The sequence below is a fragment of the Scardinius erythrophthalmus genome (genome assembly GCF_964197995.2).
Source record: "Scardinius erythrophthalmus genome assembly, chromosome: 9".
NCBI lineage: Eukaryota > Metazoa > Chordata > Actinopteri > Cypriniformes > Leuciscidae > Scardinius > Scardinius erythrophthalmus.
This window is the reverse complement of record NC_138229.1, coordinates 38,454,574-38,474,267: the sequence shown is the minus strand read 5'-3', so window position 1 is coordinate 38,474,267 and position 19,694 is coordinate 38,454,574. Positions and strand designations below refer to the sequence as shown.

The window sequence follows — 19,694 nt, the reverse complement described above, 5'->3', positions numbered from 1 at the left end:
CGATGTTCAATCATAAAACACATTGTGGAACACTATCAAACACCAGTATGACAGCCTGCATGAAAAAATTGTGGAGGAGATGAGAGACCAGACTGTGTCGCTAACAACTGACTTGTAGACATCCTCCACTATGGAGCCTGTTATCTGTATACTGTTATCACAGTAACAGCTCACTACATCACCGACACATGGAAGCTGAAGGGCCGAGTGCTGTGTACATCAATGATGCCAGAGAGACATACTGCAGCCGACATTGCTGTCTTTCTGAGATAATCAAGCAATAGGGCCTGCAGGTGCTTTGCACAGTCCATGATAATGCCAGTAACATGAACTTAGCCATGGAGCTATGTGAAATGTTTCCTAAAGATCTGGGGTGCACTGGACACACCCTACAGCTAGCCATAAAAGCTGGCTTACCCCTAATTTCCATCAACTGCCGAACGGCTGTGGATCCGTTCCGGAACGGCGGCGGAGTCAATAGGTTTCCATTAAAGTCAATGTGTGTATTTACACTGACTGCGGAATGTCTGCGTTCCGACTCCGGCAATCCACAGCGCTCCGAAGCAGATACGCAGAGCTGGATGCCGGAGAGTTCCGCATCAATTCAGCACTTATATCGCGCGATCATACGTGAATTCGCGAGATCTTGTTGGTTCTCGTGACTTCAGCTGTCAGTCATGGCCGTAGCCGTTCCGCAACAAATCCGGATCTGGTGGGTATTGAAGGACGGCGGAGCATGGAGCCGACACGCAGCGGAGCCGTTCCGCAGTTGGTGGAAATCCGGGGTTAGTCTTACCTGAGGTTTCTCTATCGATGCAGCAGGGAGAGTTATAAGTCGCTTTCGCCACTCAGCGGTGGCCACTTGTGACCTAAGGAAACCACAGGAACAACTTGGCATAAGACTAAACAAACTCCAGATTGACTGTGCGGTCCAATGGAATTCCACACACTTAATGATCCAGCGGCTGTTCGAGCAAAGAATCGTGGTGCAATCTGTGCTTGCAGATGAAACCGTCACCAAACCAGCCATCAAAAAGTCACTCGCCCTGAGAGCATCACAGTAGGAGATGCTGGAACAGCTAATTCTAGTGCTGCAACCTTTGGCCAAGGCCACCGAAATAATGTGTGGGGAGTTGCATGTGGGGCTGTCTTTCATCATTTTCAACATGATCAGCACCACTCTGCGTGTTGAAGCATCTGACATGACAGCGCGTTGAAGCATCTGACATGACAGCTGTACGTGCCTTTAAGAACACTTATCAACGGCAGTTGGAAACACGGTTTAAACTGGAGTCCAACGATCTGACAGAATCCATCCCCACTGTGGCCTGTATGCTCGATCCTCGGTTCAAACATATTCATTTCATCCCAGAGGGCAAAAGAGAGGCCGCTTACAGCCACCTGAACAGCCTGGTCCAGGATGAGGGAGAGCCGCTTGCAGCAAAAGGTGAATGAAACTGCGCTAGCATTATTTCTGTTATCTGTTACGTTATTAAGCAATGGCATGTAGTTTTTACTTTTCATGTTATATTTTGATCACTAGGAGGTGCTCGAAGCATATGTTTTCCATGGTTGGTTTTCACTGAAGAGATATTGTTGAAAACAAAAGTAAAAGCATGACACCCGCTCATTGCGTTTTACCGGGAAATGAGAGTTCAGTCTCTTTATTAAAATGATTAAAACATATTTATTTAAACATATTAATGATTTATCTCTAATTCACCCGCAAAATAATTGGAATATTATTTTGTATTACTTGGATCTGCGCATCACTAACATGTAGATGTGAATTTATAGCTTTTTTTTTTTTTTTTTTCATCCTAGATGATTATGTAAACAGCAAGAACACAGTTGAGGGTGAGCCAGTAACTGGAAAATACATGACATGAACATCAAAATGCAATGAACTGAACAGCAATAACAATAGCAATAGCAAATAAAGCAGTAACTTTTGTCTCTTTCTCTCTCCCTCCCTCCCTCCCTCCCTCTCTCTCTCTTTTTTGTGGTGGTGGTTCTGCATTCTGGACTATTTTATGTGTAAAATTATAAGACAGCAGTTTTTATAGTCTCACAAAATGTATTCCTATGTGTGTGTGTGTGCGCGCGCATGAAGACCTGTTGTGCACCTGGTTGCCCGTGTTATCAACTGCAGAAAATCCTCGTTCACACTCAGCTGACGTGGGGAGATACGTGCGACTTGCTATGCACAGTCTTTCCAATGTTTTCCCCAGTGAAGTGCCCTGTAGTTTCCAGTCTCGAAACTGCTCCACGGCCTACCGTGTTGGTTCTCCAAGCGCTTTCGCAAGGCTGTGTACTTCTGGTTCGCCATGCAAAATCAGGTCCTCCTGCTCTCCTGGCCAAAAATGCTTGTCAAGAGCTTTAGCATCAGGACCAAATTTGACTTCGGTAATCGCTTAGTTGAATGAAACCGAGACCTGTTTATTTTCGCCTTGCCTTCACTCAGCTCTACGCCCTTAAAAAGGCAGGCTGAGACCGACTGTTCAGCCTTCTTGGTTGATTTCCCCCCTCCAGTCATCTTCATGGCCGTCAAAACATTAATAGTTTGTTGGATGCCAAGACTTGAATCCACAAGTGACATTTCTCTTTTCTGCAGCTTGAGAGACAGGCCCTGGAGTTCACGCAGGATGTCTTTCATGACAGCCAAATCTTCCACAAATCCTGAGTTAGCAAGGTGCTTCAGAAGTCCCTTGTATTTTTGCCTCTCAAGATCATTGCGTGATGTGTCCTCACTGGCTATTTTGAAATGGAGTGCTAGTGCAGGGAAATCTTTGCATACTGCTTTTACTGTTTTAAAGCTGCTGGCAACCCATCTGATGGTGAAGATTTTACCTATTTTCAGTATTTCCACATCGAGCTTGGCCGCTGCTTCTTTAAGCAATCTGGTGTTCCTAGTTGACTGATTGTAGAGTGAGTATAACTTTTAAACTGATTAGTGTCTGCCACTTCTTTAAGAGCATCTTTGACAGCCAGTTCTAAACTATGCGCCAGGCAGTGAACAGACTGCATATTCGGAAACTTTTCTTTGAGTCTAACGACAAGCCCACTAGCTTTTGCTGTGAGCACCGCAGCTCCAACGGTGGCAATGCTTATCAGGTGTGTCTTCAAAAAGTCATCATTTATTCCAGCTTTATGTAGACTCGCCATCATCGAGTTATAAATGGATTCAGCATCGATCCCATCTGTAAGTTCCATTGGATCCAGGAAAACATTGTCTACATCCCCCTTGCCCTTACCGCTGGCATCACATCTTGCATAGATTATTAGATAGGGACTGCCATGAATGGTCCTTTCATCAATTGTGATTGACACCCGTGAATCCATTTCTTTTACATTGCGGACAAATTTGCGGCACATTTCCATGGCAATGTGACTGATTATTTCTGCACATGCATGGTCAGATTTGTGGATATCACCAACTTCGGCTCCATTAAGCTCCTGCATTGTCATGAGTAGGCTGAGCTTTTTGCTTTTCTACACACTAAACACCCCAATTTTCCTGCCTTAATTTCAAGCCAAGGGTTGCGGTCTTTCCATTCGCCCACAAGCTTTGATGTCCAACCAGCCGGCAAGTTACTTGTGCTTAGGGTTGCCAACTTCAGAAAAGAAAAATGCGGGACAATTGTGGTTCTTTACAGGAAAATAAGGGACACTCAAAATCTTTGTACTGTATCACAGAGTATGTCATTTCAGGTTCATATGTGTTTAAAAGGTTCTCAGACATAAAAACATTTGTTTTGCTTTACCTATTTATGTAGAATTTAATTCTGAAACGATTTTTAAGGTCATACAAAAAAAGTCACGTTACACACAAACCATAGTTCACAATAGCATTTATCTGAAACAGAAAGCTTTTGTAACATTATACACTACATTTGAAAGAAATTAAAGAAAGTAATGGCCTACTTTTATTCAGCAAGGACGCATTAAATTAATCAAAAGCGACAGTAAAGACATTTATAATGTTTCAAAAGCTTTTTTATTTCAGATAAATCTACTTTGAACTTTCTATTCATCAAAGAATCCTGACATTTTTTTTTAAACATTAATAATAATCAGAAATGTTTCTTGAGCAGCAAATCACATCAGCATATTATTCCCTCAGGTAGATTTCATGTTTTCTTGCGTGGCTGGATGGATGTTGGACTCATGAATAATAATCACATTGTTTGAATTCGCCAAAAGCAAAACTGTTTTGCCGAAATCAAAACCAGGACAGTGAAAGGGATTTGCCGTTAGCGCGAGTCCGGATCAAACCGGGAGCGACCAGACAGCAGAGAATTCTGTTCACAAATCAAACAATGATTTGTCCCAAAAGAATGATCGATTCTCAGCCTCAAGCATAAAATGGCAAACTTTCGTATTAGGCTCAGAAGTATTGGATGTTCAGAAGTAAGCATAAACTCAATAAAGAACAAACGCCAAGATTAATGCCATGCTGCTTCAAACATCAAAAATCCAAGAAGAGCCGAAGTAAATTACTGCCCTCAGCATCCAAATGGAGAAACATCTGATAATCTGGAGAAGGAAAGAGTTGAGCTTTTGATCGAGATTAGAAAGAATATTAAATGTGTCTTCTTGTTAAAAAAACGTTATAATGATCATGTTAGCTGATCTATAATGCGTGATGAGTGCCGCCATGTAAGTTTGGCCGCCGTGCCGCAGTTCAGAGAATCGGATCTGTCAGATTTATAACACGTCTATTCATCCACTTTTCCCGAAATACATGAATGTAAGTGGCAGGTGAAGTGGTAGAAGAATAGAGTAAACTTTCTAGTTACTTACACTATGTGTATCTAATATGAATAAAACACCTCGTTAGATCATTAACATTGCCATATCCATTACCATGCTAATTTCTATTACCATACCAATCTCCCAAGAGTTGTCATGACAGAAAAATGAAAATTATTTGAACCCAAGAGTTCAAAATGAATTTTGCTCTTGGGTTCCATTAGCCTAAATTGAGATAAAACCATTCAAATGTGTGGAAATGGGTGTCATAATTATATTAAGTTAGACCAACGATTTTATTTTTTGAGTGTAGGATAGACACTTTACTATCCCATGAGGCAATGGGAGTTAATTTGTGAATGGCAGTGAAGCAACGCAACTGATGCTGGTAGGTCACATGATAATGACAACATGGCGAATGTAGTACATCTGGATTACATTCATACTACACAAATTCATCCTATATTAAATGTATTTTTAGTGGTCACAAAGTAATTACTCATTCAAAATAAGTACCTACTCAAGAGACTGTTAACAACAGGTGATACACATGTAGACATAGAAACCATAATGAGCAGGAAATGAACCACAGAAAATGTAAATTTAACCACAGGGAAACATAATACAAATGAAGAGTCATAGAAATACCCCAAAATATAAGTTCTTGGAAACTATGAACAGAAAACAGGACACACCAATCAAAAGAAAAAAGTTAAGGAGGTAATAGATGATAGAAGCCATCAGGGTGAGGCAAGGTGGGCCAGGGTCATGGTATGGCCAAGAACATGGGCCCAGACATACCCCAGTAGGACTGGAAGAGCTGAGGACTACAATGCAGCTGGAGGAACTGGACATCAAGGTAGAGCCAGGGAGTTAGAGGACCCAGGTGGAGAAAAAGGATCAGGGAGCCAAGACAAAGACAAATGATAGGCCTCCAAGGTGAAGCTGGTGAAACGATGGAGGATTAAGGTGGAGCCGGAGGATCATAGAACCAAGGTGGAGCCAGAGAGTCAGAAGTCCCTATATAAGGTGAAGGACCACAGGACCATGCTGGAACATGTAGATGTTGGCTCTGGGACGGACAATGCCTTTGGCTGAGGGTCAATTGCAGCCGTGTATGCAGACATGGGGCTCTGGCATGGAGGCCATGACAAGGGGCCTGAGTGGAGTTTCAGGGTTACTTGAGCAGATTCTGGGACGGCCTCTGGGGATACTGGAGCGGTGAGGTGGAGGTCCTCTTCTATCTCTCACACAGTGAAGGAGGATCCACTCAGTTGAAGAGACAGATTTAGAAATTGGCACAGGCATCAAGGATCATCCTTGGGTAGCAGTTACTTGAGGAGATTTTTAAGTGAAATGCAATTAGGGCATTGTAACCAAAGTGCATTGAGTTCACCAGATGTAAATACTCACAAATGGGTTCCTCAAGGGAACAATCACTCTGCGCAGGCCTGCGGGGCACAAGAGTTACACAGCCACTAGATCCATTTTTGGGTCAAAACTTCTGTTATGGCTGCAGGAGGAGGAGACAAGGACGCGTGGATCTAAGTGTTGTTGTTAATCAAATTTCATACTCAATTATCGGAAAACATAATAAATTCCCTCAATTTCTTTACCTAGTCAAAATAACTAAATGGATTGGAAAAAAATAAATATAATTGTGAAGGAAAAAACAGACACACAGGGATCCATGTGCAGTTTATTTTGAAGAGACAAACGTTTTAAAAATCAGAGAGAACAATCTGAACAGGCAAACAAATCCAAATCACAAGGCAATACGTGGAAAAACATATGCAGCAGGTAGTACATGGGTAAACCCACAGGTAAGAGAAACGCTCTTAAATGCACTTGAAAGATACAAGACTTTGAAAGGATAGAGAGGAAGTTCAGGTCTTTGTACAGTGGCTGTTGTGAGGTTCAGGTATGATTTCGGTATTTTGGTGATCCTCTCTCATGTGGTGAGTGAGGGGTATGACCGTGGCATGCATGGATATTACAATTTTTGACTGTTTAAAACACGTTTTTTACACCAACAGAAAGCAGGGAAATCTATAGTATACAGATCTATATAATCTGATCAATTTATTACAAATACATAATATCTTATGTGCGACTTGCAGTGCAATGTTGAATACAATATACCGAATACTAGGCACAGTATAATAAGAAAACATAATATACACACTATTTACCATAAAAGTAAGGAATAATTGATGTCATTGAAGTATTAGAAAAATAAAACACACAAGGTGGTAATATGATGCGAAGCGCATTATTCTATTATGTGCATTATTTTTCTAATAATTCAACAGCCCAGAGTTAATTATTCCGCTTATACTACGGTGACTACACCTCAAAACATTGTTCAGATGATGCATCAAGATGTTTGTCAGGTTTTTGTCCTTAAAACGCTCGCGTGTGGGACTAATTTCTTATGCATCTCATCCCAAGCCTGCGTTGCTAATTCCAACACGTCATTTTAGAGCTAGCAATGGAGACTTAAGCACTGATAGCAGTCTAATACAGTTATTAGAGAGAGAGAGTTTAAGCGTGTGAATTACCTGTCTGTGTGTCTCTCAACAGTGTTCAGCACCAGCGTCTACTAATATCGAAACTACATTTATCTGCACCTCGCTAGTGAGAAACGTCATATAGCTTAAGTTGCTAAACTAATTTTACTGATAAAATCGTCAGAGCAGCGCTGACAACACGCGAGTGTGTGTCTGTACTGTATGTGTGTGCGTTTGAGTGGGAGCGAGGAAGAGAGATGTACTTTTCCATAATAACTAGTAATTGCAAAATACATAAGAAAAAACGTAATTTTATGGCAAAAAACGTGGAAATAATTGGTATTTTTTATCCTATTGTTCACCATATTTGTTTGCTCAGTCAGTGTCGTTGTGGGTTTAGGTTCTGTGGGGCTGTAAAGACCTTTGAAATAACTGAAATCATTTGGCGAAGTGATATGGACCTGTAATATCATACCTAGGATATCCAGATCAACCAAAGGAGGGAGATCATTTTCACATTTAGCTCCAAAACTCTGGAATAGCCTTCCTGATACTGTTCGTTGCTCAGACTCGCTCTCCCAGTTTAAAACTAGATTAAAGACGCATCTTTTCGGCCAGGCATTCATATAATATTTTTAATCTTACAGTTCAATCCGGCCTCTAGTTAATAAATGCCAGAGGAGAACTGGCCCCCGACTGAGCCTGGGTTCTCCCAAGGTTTTTTTTTCTCCATTGGGTCATCTGATGGAGTTTTAGGACACCATTAGGTCACTTGATGGAGTTTTTCGGTTCCTTGCCACTGTTGCCTTTGGCTTGCTCAGTTGGGGATATTTTGGGGATATTTAATTTTATTTTATCAATCAATAAATTCCACTAGAAACAAACCTTGTTGTATTATTTTAATTTAATACTGTGAAGCTGCTTTGATACAATCTGTATTGTGAAAAGCGCTATACAAATATACTTGACTTGACTTGTAATGCGGTCGAGACCTGCTGGAACTACTTTAGCCGTGCGTTTCCCTGAAAATAATTGCACACCTTAGAACGTTTGTCAACCAATCAGAATCAAGCATTTAACTGCCCCGTAGTATAATACACAATATACAAACTGTACCAGTACATCAAACAGTTTCAATTGAAATGTTATAAAATAGACCACTTATAAAAATACCTGGTGACAAAAGAATTCTCTGTGGACAAAGGATCTACAAAAAAAGTTGATGAGTCAAATGGCAGAACAATAATAAATGCTCTTTTTGCAGTGAGGAAGTATTAATACAGTTGTTATAGTACACTGTGATTAGTTTAATGTAATTTCTGAATGCATCGTCATATGTCTTCTTATGTTACTTAGATGTTTGTAACTCTTTCCACACTGAGTGCATATGTAAGGATTCTCTTCGGTGTGAATCCTTGTGTGAGTTTTAAGATGTTCTTTACGAGTGAAACTCTTTCGACACTGGTGACAACTGAAAGGCCTCTCTCCAGTATGAATTCTTCTGTGTCTCTTAAGGTCACCTTTATGTGTGAAAGTATTTCCACACTGAGAGCATATGAAAGGACTCTCTCCAGTGTGAATTCCTATGTGATCATTAAGGCTTCTTTTATGTGTGAAACTCACTCCACACTGATGGCATGTGAAAGGCTTCTCTCCAGTGTGAATTCGTTCGTGATCCTTTAGGTTTCCTTTTTGTGTGAAACTCTTTCCACAATGCTGGCAGGTAAACGGCTTCTCTCCAGTGTGAATTCTTATGTGTGCCATAAGGTGACTTTTTTGTGTGAAACTCTTTCCACATTGAGGACAGGTAAAAGAAGTTTTGGGTCTTCTTGTTTGTGACAAATACTTTCCCATCTGTCCAGTTTTGAAACTGTGAGGTCTGTGATACGGATGTTTCTCCTCAACATCATTCAGTTCTTGACCTTCCACTTTCACTTCTATCACCTCTGAAATGAACAATTGTCAAATATGAATCAAAAGGTACAAAAACAATTATAAAACAGTTCATACACGGTGCGATTTTAGCTGTCTTGATGATGAATTGATCAACAAGAACTGATCTTGATTAACACTTACCCGATGGCACGTTTTGATTGTGTTAGGGTATATTTTGTGCTCAAATGTGGATAGGCAACCACAGGTAAAAAGCTGTGTGGGCTGGGTTGACAAAATCTATTTCAGGATTTTATCGATTTTGATGAAACGATATTGATTCTTAAATTTCAAGATCAATCTTTTAGTCTGATGCGTGAAAACAAAACAAAAACAAACATTGTTTGTAGCACGCCTCCCATCCAATAATTGCAATAAGATTCAACAGATTCTCAGCTTTTAAAGGGGTGATAGAATGCAAAACCAAGTTTACCTTGGCATAGTTGAATAACAGCAGATCGGTGGGTAAAATGGCCATACGCAGAATCTCAAAATCCTATGTCACCTCCTTAATATGAAAATCTCAAAACTTTAAACTGCAGCTGTAAAACGGTCGGATCTCAAATCAGCTCAGATGTGACCTAAGACTTGGGGGATTTCCTTATTTGGATCTGGTCTGTACCTTTGTTACGCCCCTAAATTTGCATACACGCAGCCCACTTTCTGGACCCAGGAATATCAATGGTGGTCATGCAGTCAGACACAGTTTAGCCGGCGCGCTAAGTTTACTGCTTCTGGAATTATCAAAAATGCTGGCGGTGACTTGCAACACTGGCGGGGAAAGAGTTAATATAGCTGTCAAATAAACGGCTTGCACACAAACCACTAAGCCCAGCAAGAGAGCAACGGGTTAACAATGCGTTCCCTGTTGTATTGCATGTTAAACGGAGAGGCTTTGCTGGCCAAGTGCTTGTGCAGGTCTGGTGCCATTCACTGTGTCACAGCGTCGCTCTCTCGAGGCCCGCGCCACAATTTAATATTACGTTGAAACGCTCAGCGAGGCAGCAAATGTGCTGGCCAGCACATCCAGCTCTGTGCTACCGAGAGAAAAACTCCCAACAGCACAGGTGAAGCAGCCCAAAACTGTTCGTGCCCCACAGGAGCGCGCCCACCGTCACTTGGCTGAAGTCGCTTAAATGCGGCGCGTGCTTGTCTAACCGCACGACCCGTGAGACTGGGATGGTCATAAATAATATAAAGGCCTATTCCTCCACTCATTTGAATTTACATGTGATAATACCACACAACAATAGCACACATTGTGTTTTAAGGTGCTGATTCAGGCTCAAACATATATGGTTGCACACCTAACGTCTCCATGGTTCACCTCCAGTGAGTGCTGCCAATCTTCATTTGGCATATTGCGTCTTTGCATTGGAGATTACTCGTTGTAAACAACCAATTAGCGTGCAGCTCATCTAAATATTCATGAGCATACCATAAAAGGGAGAAAACAGCTTGTTTGAAAAGCTTGTGCATAGGGATGTTAACCGATGACCGTTTGACCGATGGTTGACCGTATCAACGTTAACCGATCAAAGTTGTCGGTAGTCGGTAAAAAAAAAAAAGAAAGTGATCTCTAAATTAGGCTATTATAGACAGTGGACTAAACGCTATTACAGTTAGCCATCTCATTCCAAGATCTTTTTGTGTGAAGTGAACAAATCCCTCACACTCAATTTTTCATAAGTCGCCTGTTTGTACTTAATAAACCAATAAAAACATTTGGCGCGAGGTCACAGCGTTTGGGTTCGCGCGCTCACAAGGTTTGCGAAAAGTAAAGGCTACAGGCTAAAACACTCAAGGTTAAAGTGGCGTCTCTTCGGAGCTGTCATTTTCTTAAATGAGCTTCTAACGCTAGACAAACATCTTTATTTTCAACGCGATCACCTTGTACCCAAACCATTTCGAAACTAAGGAGCCATTTGTCCTCCGATTACATACAAGCTCCTCTGCGCCACGTTTGCGGGACTCATGTTTCGCACTGTAGGGGATTTAAAAAAAGTGATGTGAGTGTGTGTCTGAGCTGGAGGCAGAGCGGCAGAGAGATGCGACTATTTTTTTACAGTCTATGGATGCGACGCGACAGAGTTGCGAAATTGCAGGAGCGGCTCGAAATGGCTGTTATTTCAAATAGCGTTGCATATTTTAAACTAATCGGTTAACCGGTTTTAACCGGCTAATGAGGCTCGGTGGTCGGTCAAGAAAATTTTTAGTTTTCGCAATCCCTACTTGTGCATTAGGGCGTATAAAAGAGCAACCCGGGCATTTTCAGCCCAACCAATGTTACATACCCTATTTGGAAACCTTAACAGGGTTTTTCCTGCATTGAAAACTTTTTGGCGGCCGGCAAAACGATTTTTTGTCCCGCCAAAGCCTTATTTGATCTGTAATTGGGTTTTGTGAGTGAAGCAGGCTACTGACGGAGTGACGGAGAGAACGATCACAGCGCCCCACCCCCGCGCGCGCACTCTCCGTCTTCAGTTCTGTCTTTGCTCTCTCCCTCACATCAAAATCAACTGATCCTAAAGGTCGGAAGACCGAATCCATGTTTCACGTGGTGCATTCGGAGAATATTTTTGCTGAATTAGCACTGGGTGTGAATTGCAGTCAAAAAAAAGTTGCCTTATCTTCTCTTAACTTGTGACAAGCATTCCGCACATGCAGCTGACATAACTTTAAATGAACGCAAAAAAAAAAAATCCAGTTTGAAGTGTTTTTTTGTGTGTGTGTTGACAAATCTTTCGTGATGTCCTAACAGCCAGGATTCCCACACAACACGTCCGCTAAAGTCCGATTCGCGACCTAATGACTCCTTTGAGCCGATTCATTATAATGAATGGTTAAAGCAATTGGTCTGCCCGTCAGTGTATGAATCGGTGTATAACAAATCATTACTTAGAAGAACATACACATCTGAAATGTGAAAGTAAGTGTGCTTACCTCATTTAGCAAGAGTGTTTAGTAAAATTTAGCCTTAATAATCCACAGTATGTATAGGCCTATGACAATGTGTCGTAAATTACCTATAAAATCATTTAGTTTAAAGTGAGACTGGAGTGAGATGAAACTAGATCAAAGCACAAATCAAGCTGTTGCTAGCTAGCTGCTAATTTTATATGGTAAAAAAATACACTATTACACATCTTAACGTTTTTAACGCTACGTTTTTAATGCTACTTTTTAATTTATATGATTATATGATTATACTAAAATAATTATCAGGTCTATCAAAAATTTTTATCTTTCAAAACAATAAAAGCCAGTCGTGGAAAAATCACGTTGTAAAATGTAAAATAAGTTGTAATCGCTTTCTTTTACTATCTAGCCTGACAGTGATTGTTTTTTTATGAATAAATAGCATAAGAAAAAAAATCACTAACTGTTTCTTTGTATTTATTTTAAATTTAACATTTATTGTCAATATTGGGCTTGCGGATCATGATGGTACTAGGGTACTCTTTGCTGTGTGTGGATGACCACGTCGGTCAGCCACCACCGAAGACCAATTTTGACCCAGGAAAAACCCTGCTTAAGGAACAGTGTGAAATACCCTATAAAATCATTCTATCACCCATTTAAATTGAATGCCATTTTGACACACTCTTTCCTTGTCACTGACAAGATTTTCCGGCAAATCTTTCATTATTATATGGTAGGAGGGGCGCTGTTACCAAATCTCCTGAAATAGTACATAAGGTGTTCTCAACTCTGCAGGGTTCTTGCAGGTTTCAGTAAGTCAAATTTAAGACCTTTTTAAGACATTTTAAGACCATAAAGATTGAAATTTAAGACCTACACGACGACGCATTGCCAAAAAAATATTCAAATCAAAGAATTCATTTTATTTCAATAAATTCAGTAATTGAAAAAGCATGAATTTAATTTACAGATAAAGCAATCACATTAATAACCTTCCAGACCCACAACGTGTGTGAAACAGGTGAACATTTCACAAATCTGAGGTAGAACATTCAAACATTTGTCATTTTTCCTATATTTATTGGACAATTTCTTATTTTCTGCATGTGCTAATTTTTTTTTTTTTTTTTTTTTTTGGTAAAATGTAATATTCTGACTGTTTGAGTTTTATTAAACTTAACCATTGGTCATCCAGTATCATGCATTTAGATCATGACAACCACAGATGAAACCAGGCATACCCTGTAGCACCTCACTATCATGGCAAAATGTAACTTTATGGTTTCTATGGTATTTGTATGAAAAACAGTAGCCTAAATACATTATTAAATACTGTAATTATATTCCATTAGTCCTTTAATACATTGTCTACATTAATAATGTAATACAATTCAATATGTATATCCCACATTTCATGGTGCAGTTGATATTACTAGGCTAACGTTACAGTAAATCCATGGTAAATGATGGGAATTTGTAGACGGAAAAGCCTTCTGACTGTATCGTTGCGCACAGTGTTTCTCCTGTTTGTCAGCGCTGTTTTATCTGCCTTTAAACTGGTTTAAATCACTGAGACATTGTGTTCTTCGCTGAATTCAAGCACTTCTCACTGGATCTCGTGACGAGAGCGATCAGAGTAAACGCATCGGCTCTAGTGAGCTCGCGCTCGCGCTGCCGTTTGGACTTTGAGCCGAGCGGATAAACGGTCCGTGTGGCGCGCGGTTCAAATGAGTTTCGGTCCGCTTTTGGCGCATAAACATTATCGAATATTTATCAACCTCTTTATATCGTTTTATCGAGAAAAATTCTATCGCGATAATTATCGTTATCGTTTTATCGCCCAGCCCTACTTGCAACATGTTAAATCCTAGCATGTACAAGTTCAAATAAAGTTTTGACAAAAAAGGTTTTTATAAAAAGATAAACCTGACATATTTCAGACTTTAAATAATTTTTTATAAAAAGAATGAGTCAAAAAAGATAAATTACTGACATTTACAATGCACTTTAGCTTATCTTTTATTATCAATAGTAAAATTCGGTCCGATTTTCCCGTGGCGTCTGTCGTTGCTATGCAACCATGCACTGCGCTCTCCACAATGACAACGAAGTTTTAGTGGCTAATGGATTTCCACCACCGAAAACCAGACCCAGTTCAAACGCAAACGTAAACCAGATCCAGATGATAGTCGCTTCGTTTCATTCAACTGTCGACTTGATGCTCACTAATTTTAATGATGCAAAATGAACGCTGAATGGCAGCGGGCTACATTAAATTAACACACTTATGAGGTGTGTATAATTTAAACTAAATGACTCCCGCTCGATTGGGACTAACAGTAGCTGTTGTTCATTAATCTGCTCTCGATTTTGAATCAAATTTCAGTCAGATTTATGCATAGATTTGATTTTAAGTTTCATCTATTTCATAAATCTATGCATATATCAAATTGAAATTTGATTCTAAATCGAGAATCTGTTTTGAATCAAATCATGTCCCCAAGAATCGAATTGTGGGATCCAAAAGATTCTCACTCAAATTCACAGATTCTTTATGAATTTATTATTTCTTTATGCATTTATAAATATAAATAAGGGTATAAAATAACCTTTTGACAAAATAAGGGTCTATCAATACAATCAGCTTTGAAAAGGCCTTTTAACATGAGTCAAAAACATAATCAGAACTTTCTCTTTTTTCTTGTCTTTAAGCAGTCTAAACCTAAAGGTGTGTATGGAATAAACTTCACCAGGAAGTATATGAAGAATCAGGAATGGACACAAACCTCTTTGTTCCTCAGTATCTTCATTTTTTATTTTGCATGACTGTGGATCACACATGTCTTTTTCATTCTCTTCTCTAATAAACTCCATCTCTTCAGTATTGTTCCCTGAAGAAGTTGATGTTTCAACAGGAGTAATTCCTGCTTGTTTGAATCCAAATGACCTTTTTACCTGTTGGAGAATGGGAATATTGTGAGTTCTTTCATGAAACAGAAGTTGCAATAGTCTATCCTACCATATTGTGAAGTATACCCGAGTGACATGGTTTCCATAATGTATGTCATTAATGTTAATCAAACAACAAAAGACAAAGAGAAAAATCACTCACTGCTCTTGACTGAATTACTTTTGTAACTTTAATATATGATTATTTCATTTCTGTGGTATTTCTTACCTGAAGACTACTGTTGGACCCACCTGAAAAACGTGCAGTGCTGTTTATTCAATTTGTCTCTTTATTGTACTGTATTTGTTTGTGCTATTGTTTGTAATTAGTTTATTTGTTTGTTCAAAGTTTGAAATCAAGCTTCCTTGTACTGTGTGAAAGCAATTGCAATGAACTTACCCCACTGTAAAAACACAAATCCATTGAGTGGAACATTTAGGTGAGATAATCATAATTTCTTTTAAAACTATGTATAAAAATGTAATGATAGTGTAAATATAATAATAGGCCTAATTTTAATAAACAGAATAATAATCAATAATAATATTGAGGTAAAACAATCAGACTAGCCTACATTTCATTGATGGGGGCGATAGTCGAGTACCTACGGTAGATAATGGGTAGAGGGTCTAAACAGAGGATTTATGAATTGCAGTGAAGCGACTGAAAGGGTTAGTTCACCCAAAAATGAAAAAAATTATCCCATTATTCACTCACCCTCAACCCATTGTAGGTGTGTATGACTGTCTTCTTTCAGCCAAACACAATAGGAGTTATATTAAAAAATATCCCGGCTCTTGCAAGCTTTATAATGGGAGAGAATGGTACATTAGATTTTGATGCATCCATCCATCATATAAGTAATCCATTCGGCTCCAGGGGGTTAATAAAGGCCTTCTGAAGCTCAGTTACCATTCACTCCCATTATAAAGCTTGGAAGAGCCGGGATATTTTTTAATATAACTCAATATTGTGTTTGGCTGAAAGAAGAAAGTCCTTTTTACACCTAGGATGGCTTGAGGGTGAGTAAATAATGGGATATTTTTTCCATTTATGGGTGAACTAACCCTTTAACTGACGCTGATAATGACAACATGACGAATGTACGTCCAGTTTACATTCATACTACACTAGGGCTGTGTTCAATACTTCAATGCGACGGTGTATCGTCACATACTGCTTGTCGATATGAGTGTCGATACAGCTGCTTCTGTATCGATTCTGCAGCAGTGGATGTTGTGGTTTCAATCTTTTTGGGAAATCACTTCTCAGAGATCTTTGATGCCAGTAATATTAGACTTTATTTCACAAACAAAGACGAGCACCTCCTGCAGAAAGTCACTCCAGCTCAGTGGCCAGCTTCTCACATACTGTATATCTCCTCCAAAAATGGCAATACATTCTATAGATATTTTGAGAACTCTTTTGTACCATGTAACATTACTGAAATAGAATTCTCTGTTGCATCAGCATTCTGGCCGTTCAGGCTTCCAAAGTCAAACCCAAAGACACACACACAGAAAGGAAATACAAATCTATAGCTAAATTACTTATTTTCTAAATAATAAAATCTTCAACATGGTCCGCACTTAATTTCTCTTAAACTCATTTATAAATATTACCCTTGTAATAATTATCTTTAGATTTAATTGTGATATTGATATATTTTGTACATCTTGTGGTTTACATGTTAAAACGTTTTATCATTTATTTTGTTGTCGTCCTCATTCAGTTTGTTTTTGGCCTGATTTGGCCCTGCTTTAAAAAAAATATTTGTTTTTGTTTTTTTTCTCCTGTGACAAATCTTATCATAAGGAATATTACTTAATTTATCTGCTACTTCTGTTAGCTAAATTTAGTATTCATAAATGTAAATTTGGAGAAAATAAGCCTTTGTTTTAAAAATGTTGTAAAATGTGTTTCCATTTGTAAATATCTTCATATTTTTATTTAACTTGTAAGTTTGTCACTGTTTTTTATGTATTTGTCATTTTTTGTTTATTCAATGTAGTTGAATTACAACTACGACCGTAGTTGTAATTCTTTAAAACCAATAAAAACCTCTATTTTGTACTCTAAACTACTCTAATATTCTCTATTTAATGCTATTTTACTGCAGCAAGTCATGTTAATGGGTGGTACAATAGTTTGCTGTTAGTTCACTTCACACAGCATGAACTAAAGAGAAAAAAAATACTTTTAACTTTTACATTTTGAAAATATATTAATTCATGTGTAATCATACTGTAAAATGCATCCCATTTTACTGTATTATGTGACAATATTATTTCTTTCAAGTTCATATGTTATTACAAAAAGAAATTAAATATACAGTATGGACATTTATTTAATGTCAAATTTAATCATTATAATCAAACTAAATATTTTATGCAAAGCCTCTATATTTAAACCACTAAGACATCTGACAACAGAACAAGCATGACGGAGAAAACGGCGAGTTGTCTGTAATATTTCTGTCATGGTATGCTGAAATAATTTATATATTAAAGGTCCCGTTGCATGCGATTCCATGTTTCAAACTTTAGTTAGTGTGTAATGTTGCTGTTAGAGCATAAATAATATCTGTAAAATTATAAAGCTCAAAGTTCAATGCCAAGCGAGATATTTTATTTAACAGAAGTTGACTACAAAAAACGGCTCGATTGGACTACACCCCTCTACATCCTGCATTAGTGACATCACCAGAACCGTTTCTTGACTAACCTCCGCCCACAGGAATGCTCCCTCAACTCTACTGGCTACTTGCGCACTTCTTATAACTTAGCCTACTGTGTTTACTCAGCCCTTACGGTGATTTTCTGAAGTAAAACTGATGCTTCATTTTTTGTGTGATGTACAATAAACTTTATTATACTCATCAGTACATGTTTGATCATCATTCAGACAGCAGACTTGTAGGCTATTAATAAATAATGGATACATAGCCTACAAGCAGATGACAAATACGTTATAATAACCGTAATTAAACTACTAAACTATACCTGTTTCATCTCTATACAGCAATCTGACTCTGTAGGCATTATTGTCCGACTCGAAATGAACGCCGTTACTGAGAGTTTCTGATATTATCATCATTCCGTGAGATGAATTTTTCCTGACAGACTGAGCACGAGCTCATGAAGCTCCGCCCCCTGTGTCGTCCAGCAGCACCTCATTTGCATTTAAAGGGGACACACTGAAACGGCTCGTTTTTCTGAGCCCCAAAAAATGTCAATTTAAACATGCTGTAAAAAATGATCTGTTGGGTATTTTGAGCTCAAACTTCACATACACACTCTGGGGACATCAGAGACTTATTTTACATCTTGTGAAAAGGGGCATAGAACGGGACCTTTAAGTGTTTATCTGGTAAAAAAAAAAATTGAATTAATCAACATAAATTTCTCAGTATCGAAGCTTTAATTTGTTTTCATACTATATTTTATAGAATATTTTTTCTTGTGGTCAGTTCGATTACTTTTCGGGTAAGGAGAAGTTGAAGTTACTGTATGCTTTGTATTTATTATTAAAGAATATAAATTATGAGTGCTCTTAAGTATTTTTTATTATTTTTCTCATTCTTCAAACCAAAGATATTTTTAATATTAATCTTATTAATTTGATTTTCAGTGATGACTTTCTGCATAAATACCATTGCACATTTTTTTTGTATACATTTTTTTTGCTGTTTGTACGTTTATAAAAAAATATTATTTTAGCTATATATTAATTATATGTCTTATTGGTTTTCATATAGATAAATGTCTTTATATTAAATGTTTATTCTGAATGTCATATAATTAAGTGCAATAAATTTTACATTAAATATGTCACATGCATACTGTCTTTAAGTACTATTTATTATAACAATCATCATCATATAGATACATCATATAGTGAGATATAGAGAGTTAAATAAAATGTAAAGATATAAAATAATAATAATACAAAATTTAACAACAGTTGCATAAGCAATTATTTAACAGCTTCACATAACATAAACACTGCATACCTCATTTGGCTGAAACAGCACAGGCACAGCTGAGGATTTCAGAAGTCGCCTTGGCTTCCCCTTCTCCGGCTCGTAATCCTCGGAGGAGAAATGTTCACTGCACAGCCTGGATCTCTCGATTTTTGCCATGGGTGTTTTTACATCCCAGCGAACCGCGAGCAGCCACAGCTTCAGTCGCTCGGGATCATTTACAGGGAACTGGTGAAAGGTTAATCTTCCTTCTCCCGTTGATGGCGGCTCTCGCAATCTTAAGACTTTATGTTTTCTGAAGCATCCTGGATAGACGCACGAACGCACCATTTTAAGACTAATACAAATCTACAGTAGTGATGGACACTTTAGAAACACTTCTTCATGAAGCTTCGAAACATTTACAGATCATTCGATTTCGATTCAGTCAGTGGTTCGGAGCTTGTATCAAACTGCCAAAGTCACGTGATTTCAGTAAACGAGGCTCCGTTAGATTTTACTTTCAATAAAACATTTTCAATGTGTTTTTATAAAATATGTTTTTATGCATGTTTGGCCTGTTTTTGTTGTTGCATTTCCACTGTTCTGACCAGCAGGGGTCACCAGCGTGTTGCGTTTCGAATTAACGCTCCGAAAGAGTGAATCA

At 38.4% G+C, this 19,694-nt stretch overlaps 1 protein-coding gene across 1 annotated transcript; it reads right to left on the bottom strand.

Annotated features, from left to right (window-relative positions):
• Positions 1–6,435: 6,435 nt before the first annotated feature.
• LOC308696242 (uncharacterized protein) lies at positions 6,436–19,688 on the bottom strand. The gene is made up of 3 exons (XM_081374745.1): positions 19,079–19,688; positions 14,903–15,071; positions 6,436–9,208 (listed from the first exon to the last, which is right to left on the bottom strand). Exons 1-3 carry the CDS (start codon positions 19,376–19,378, stop codon positions 8,565–8,567), a joined length of 1,113 nt encoding a protein of 370 aa, XP_081230871.1. The 5' UTR covers positions 19,379–19,688; the 3' UTR covers positions 6,436–8,564.
• Positions 19,689–19,694: the final 6 nt, after the last annotated feature.

What these genes read in the sequence shown, in the direction of transcription:
- LOC308696242 (XM_081374745.1), bottom strand. Translation starts at nt 19,378, where the DNA reads ATGGTGCGTTCGTGCGTCTATCCAGGATGCTTCAGAAAACATAAAGTC. An exon ending in TGCTGTTTCAGCCAAATGAG is followed by an intron (nt 15,072 to 19,078) that starts GTATGCAGTGTT and finishes ATTCTCCAACAG; the next exon opens with GTAAAAAGGTCATTTGGATT. An exon ending in AGATACTGAGGAACAAAGAG is followed by an intron (nt 9,209 to 14,902) that starts GTTTGTGTCCAT and finishes TGTTCATTTCAG; the next exon opens with AGGTGATAGAAGTGAAAGTG.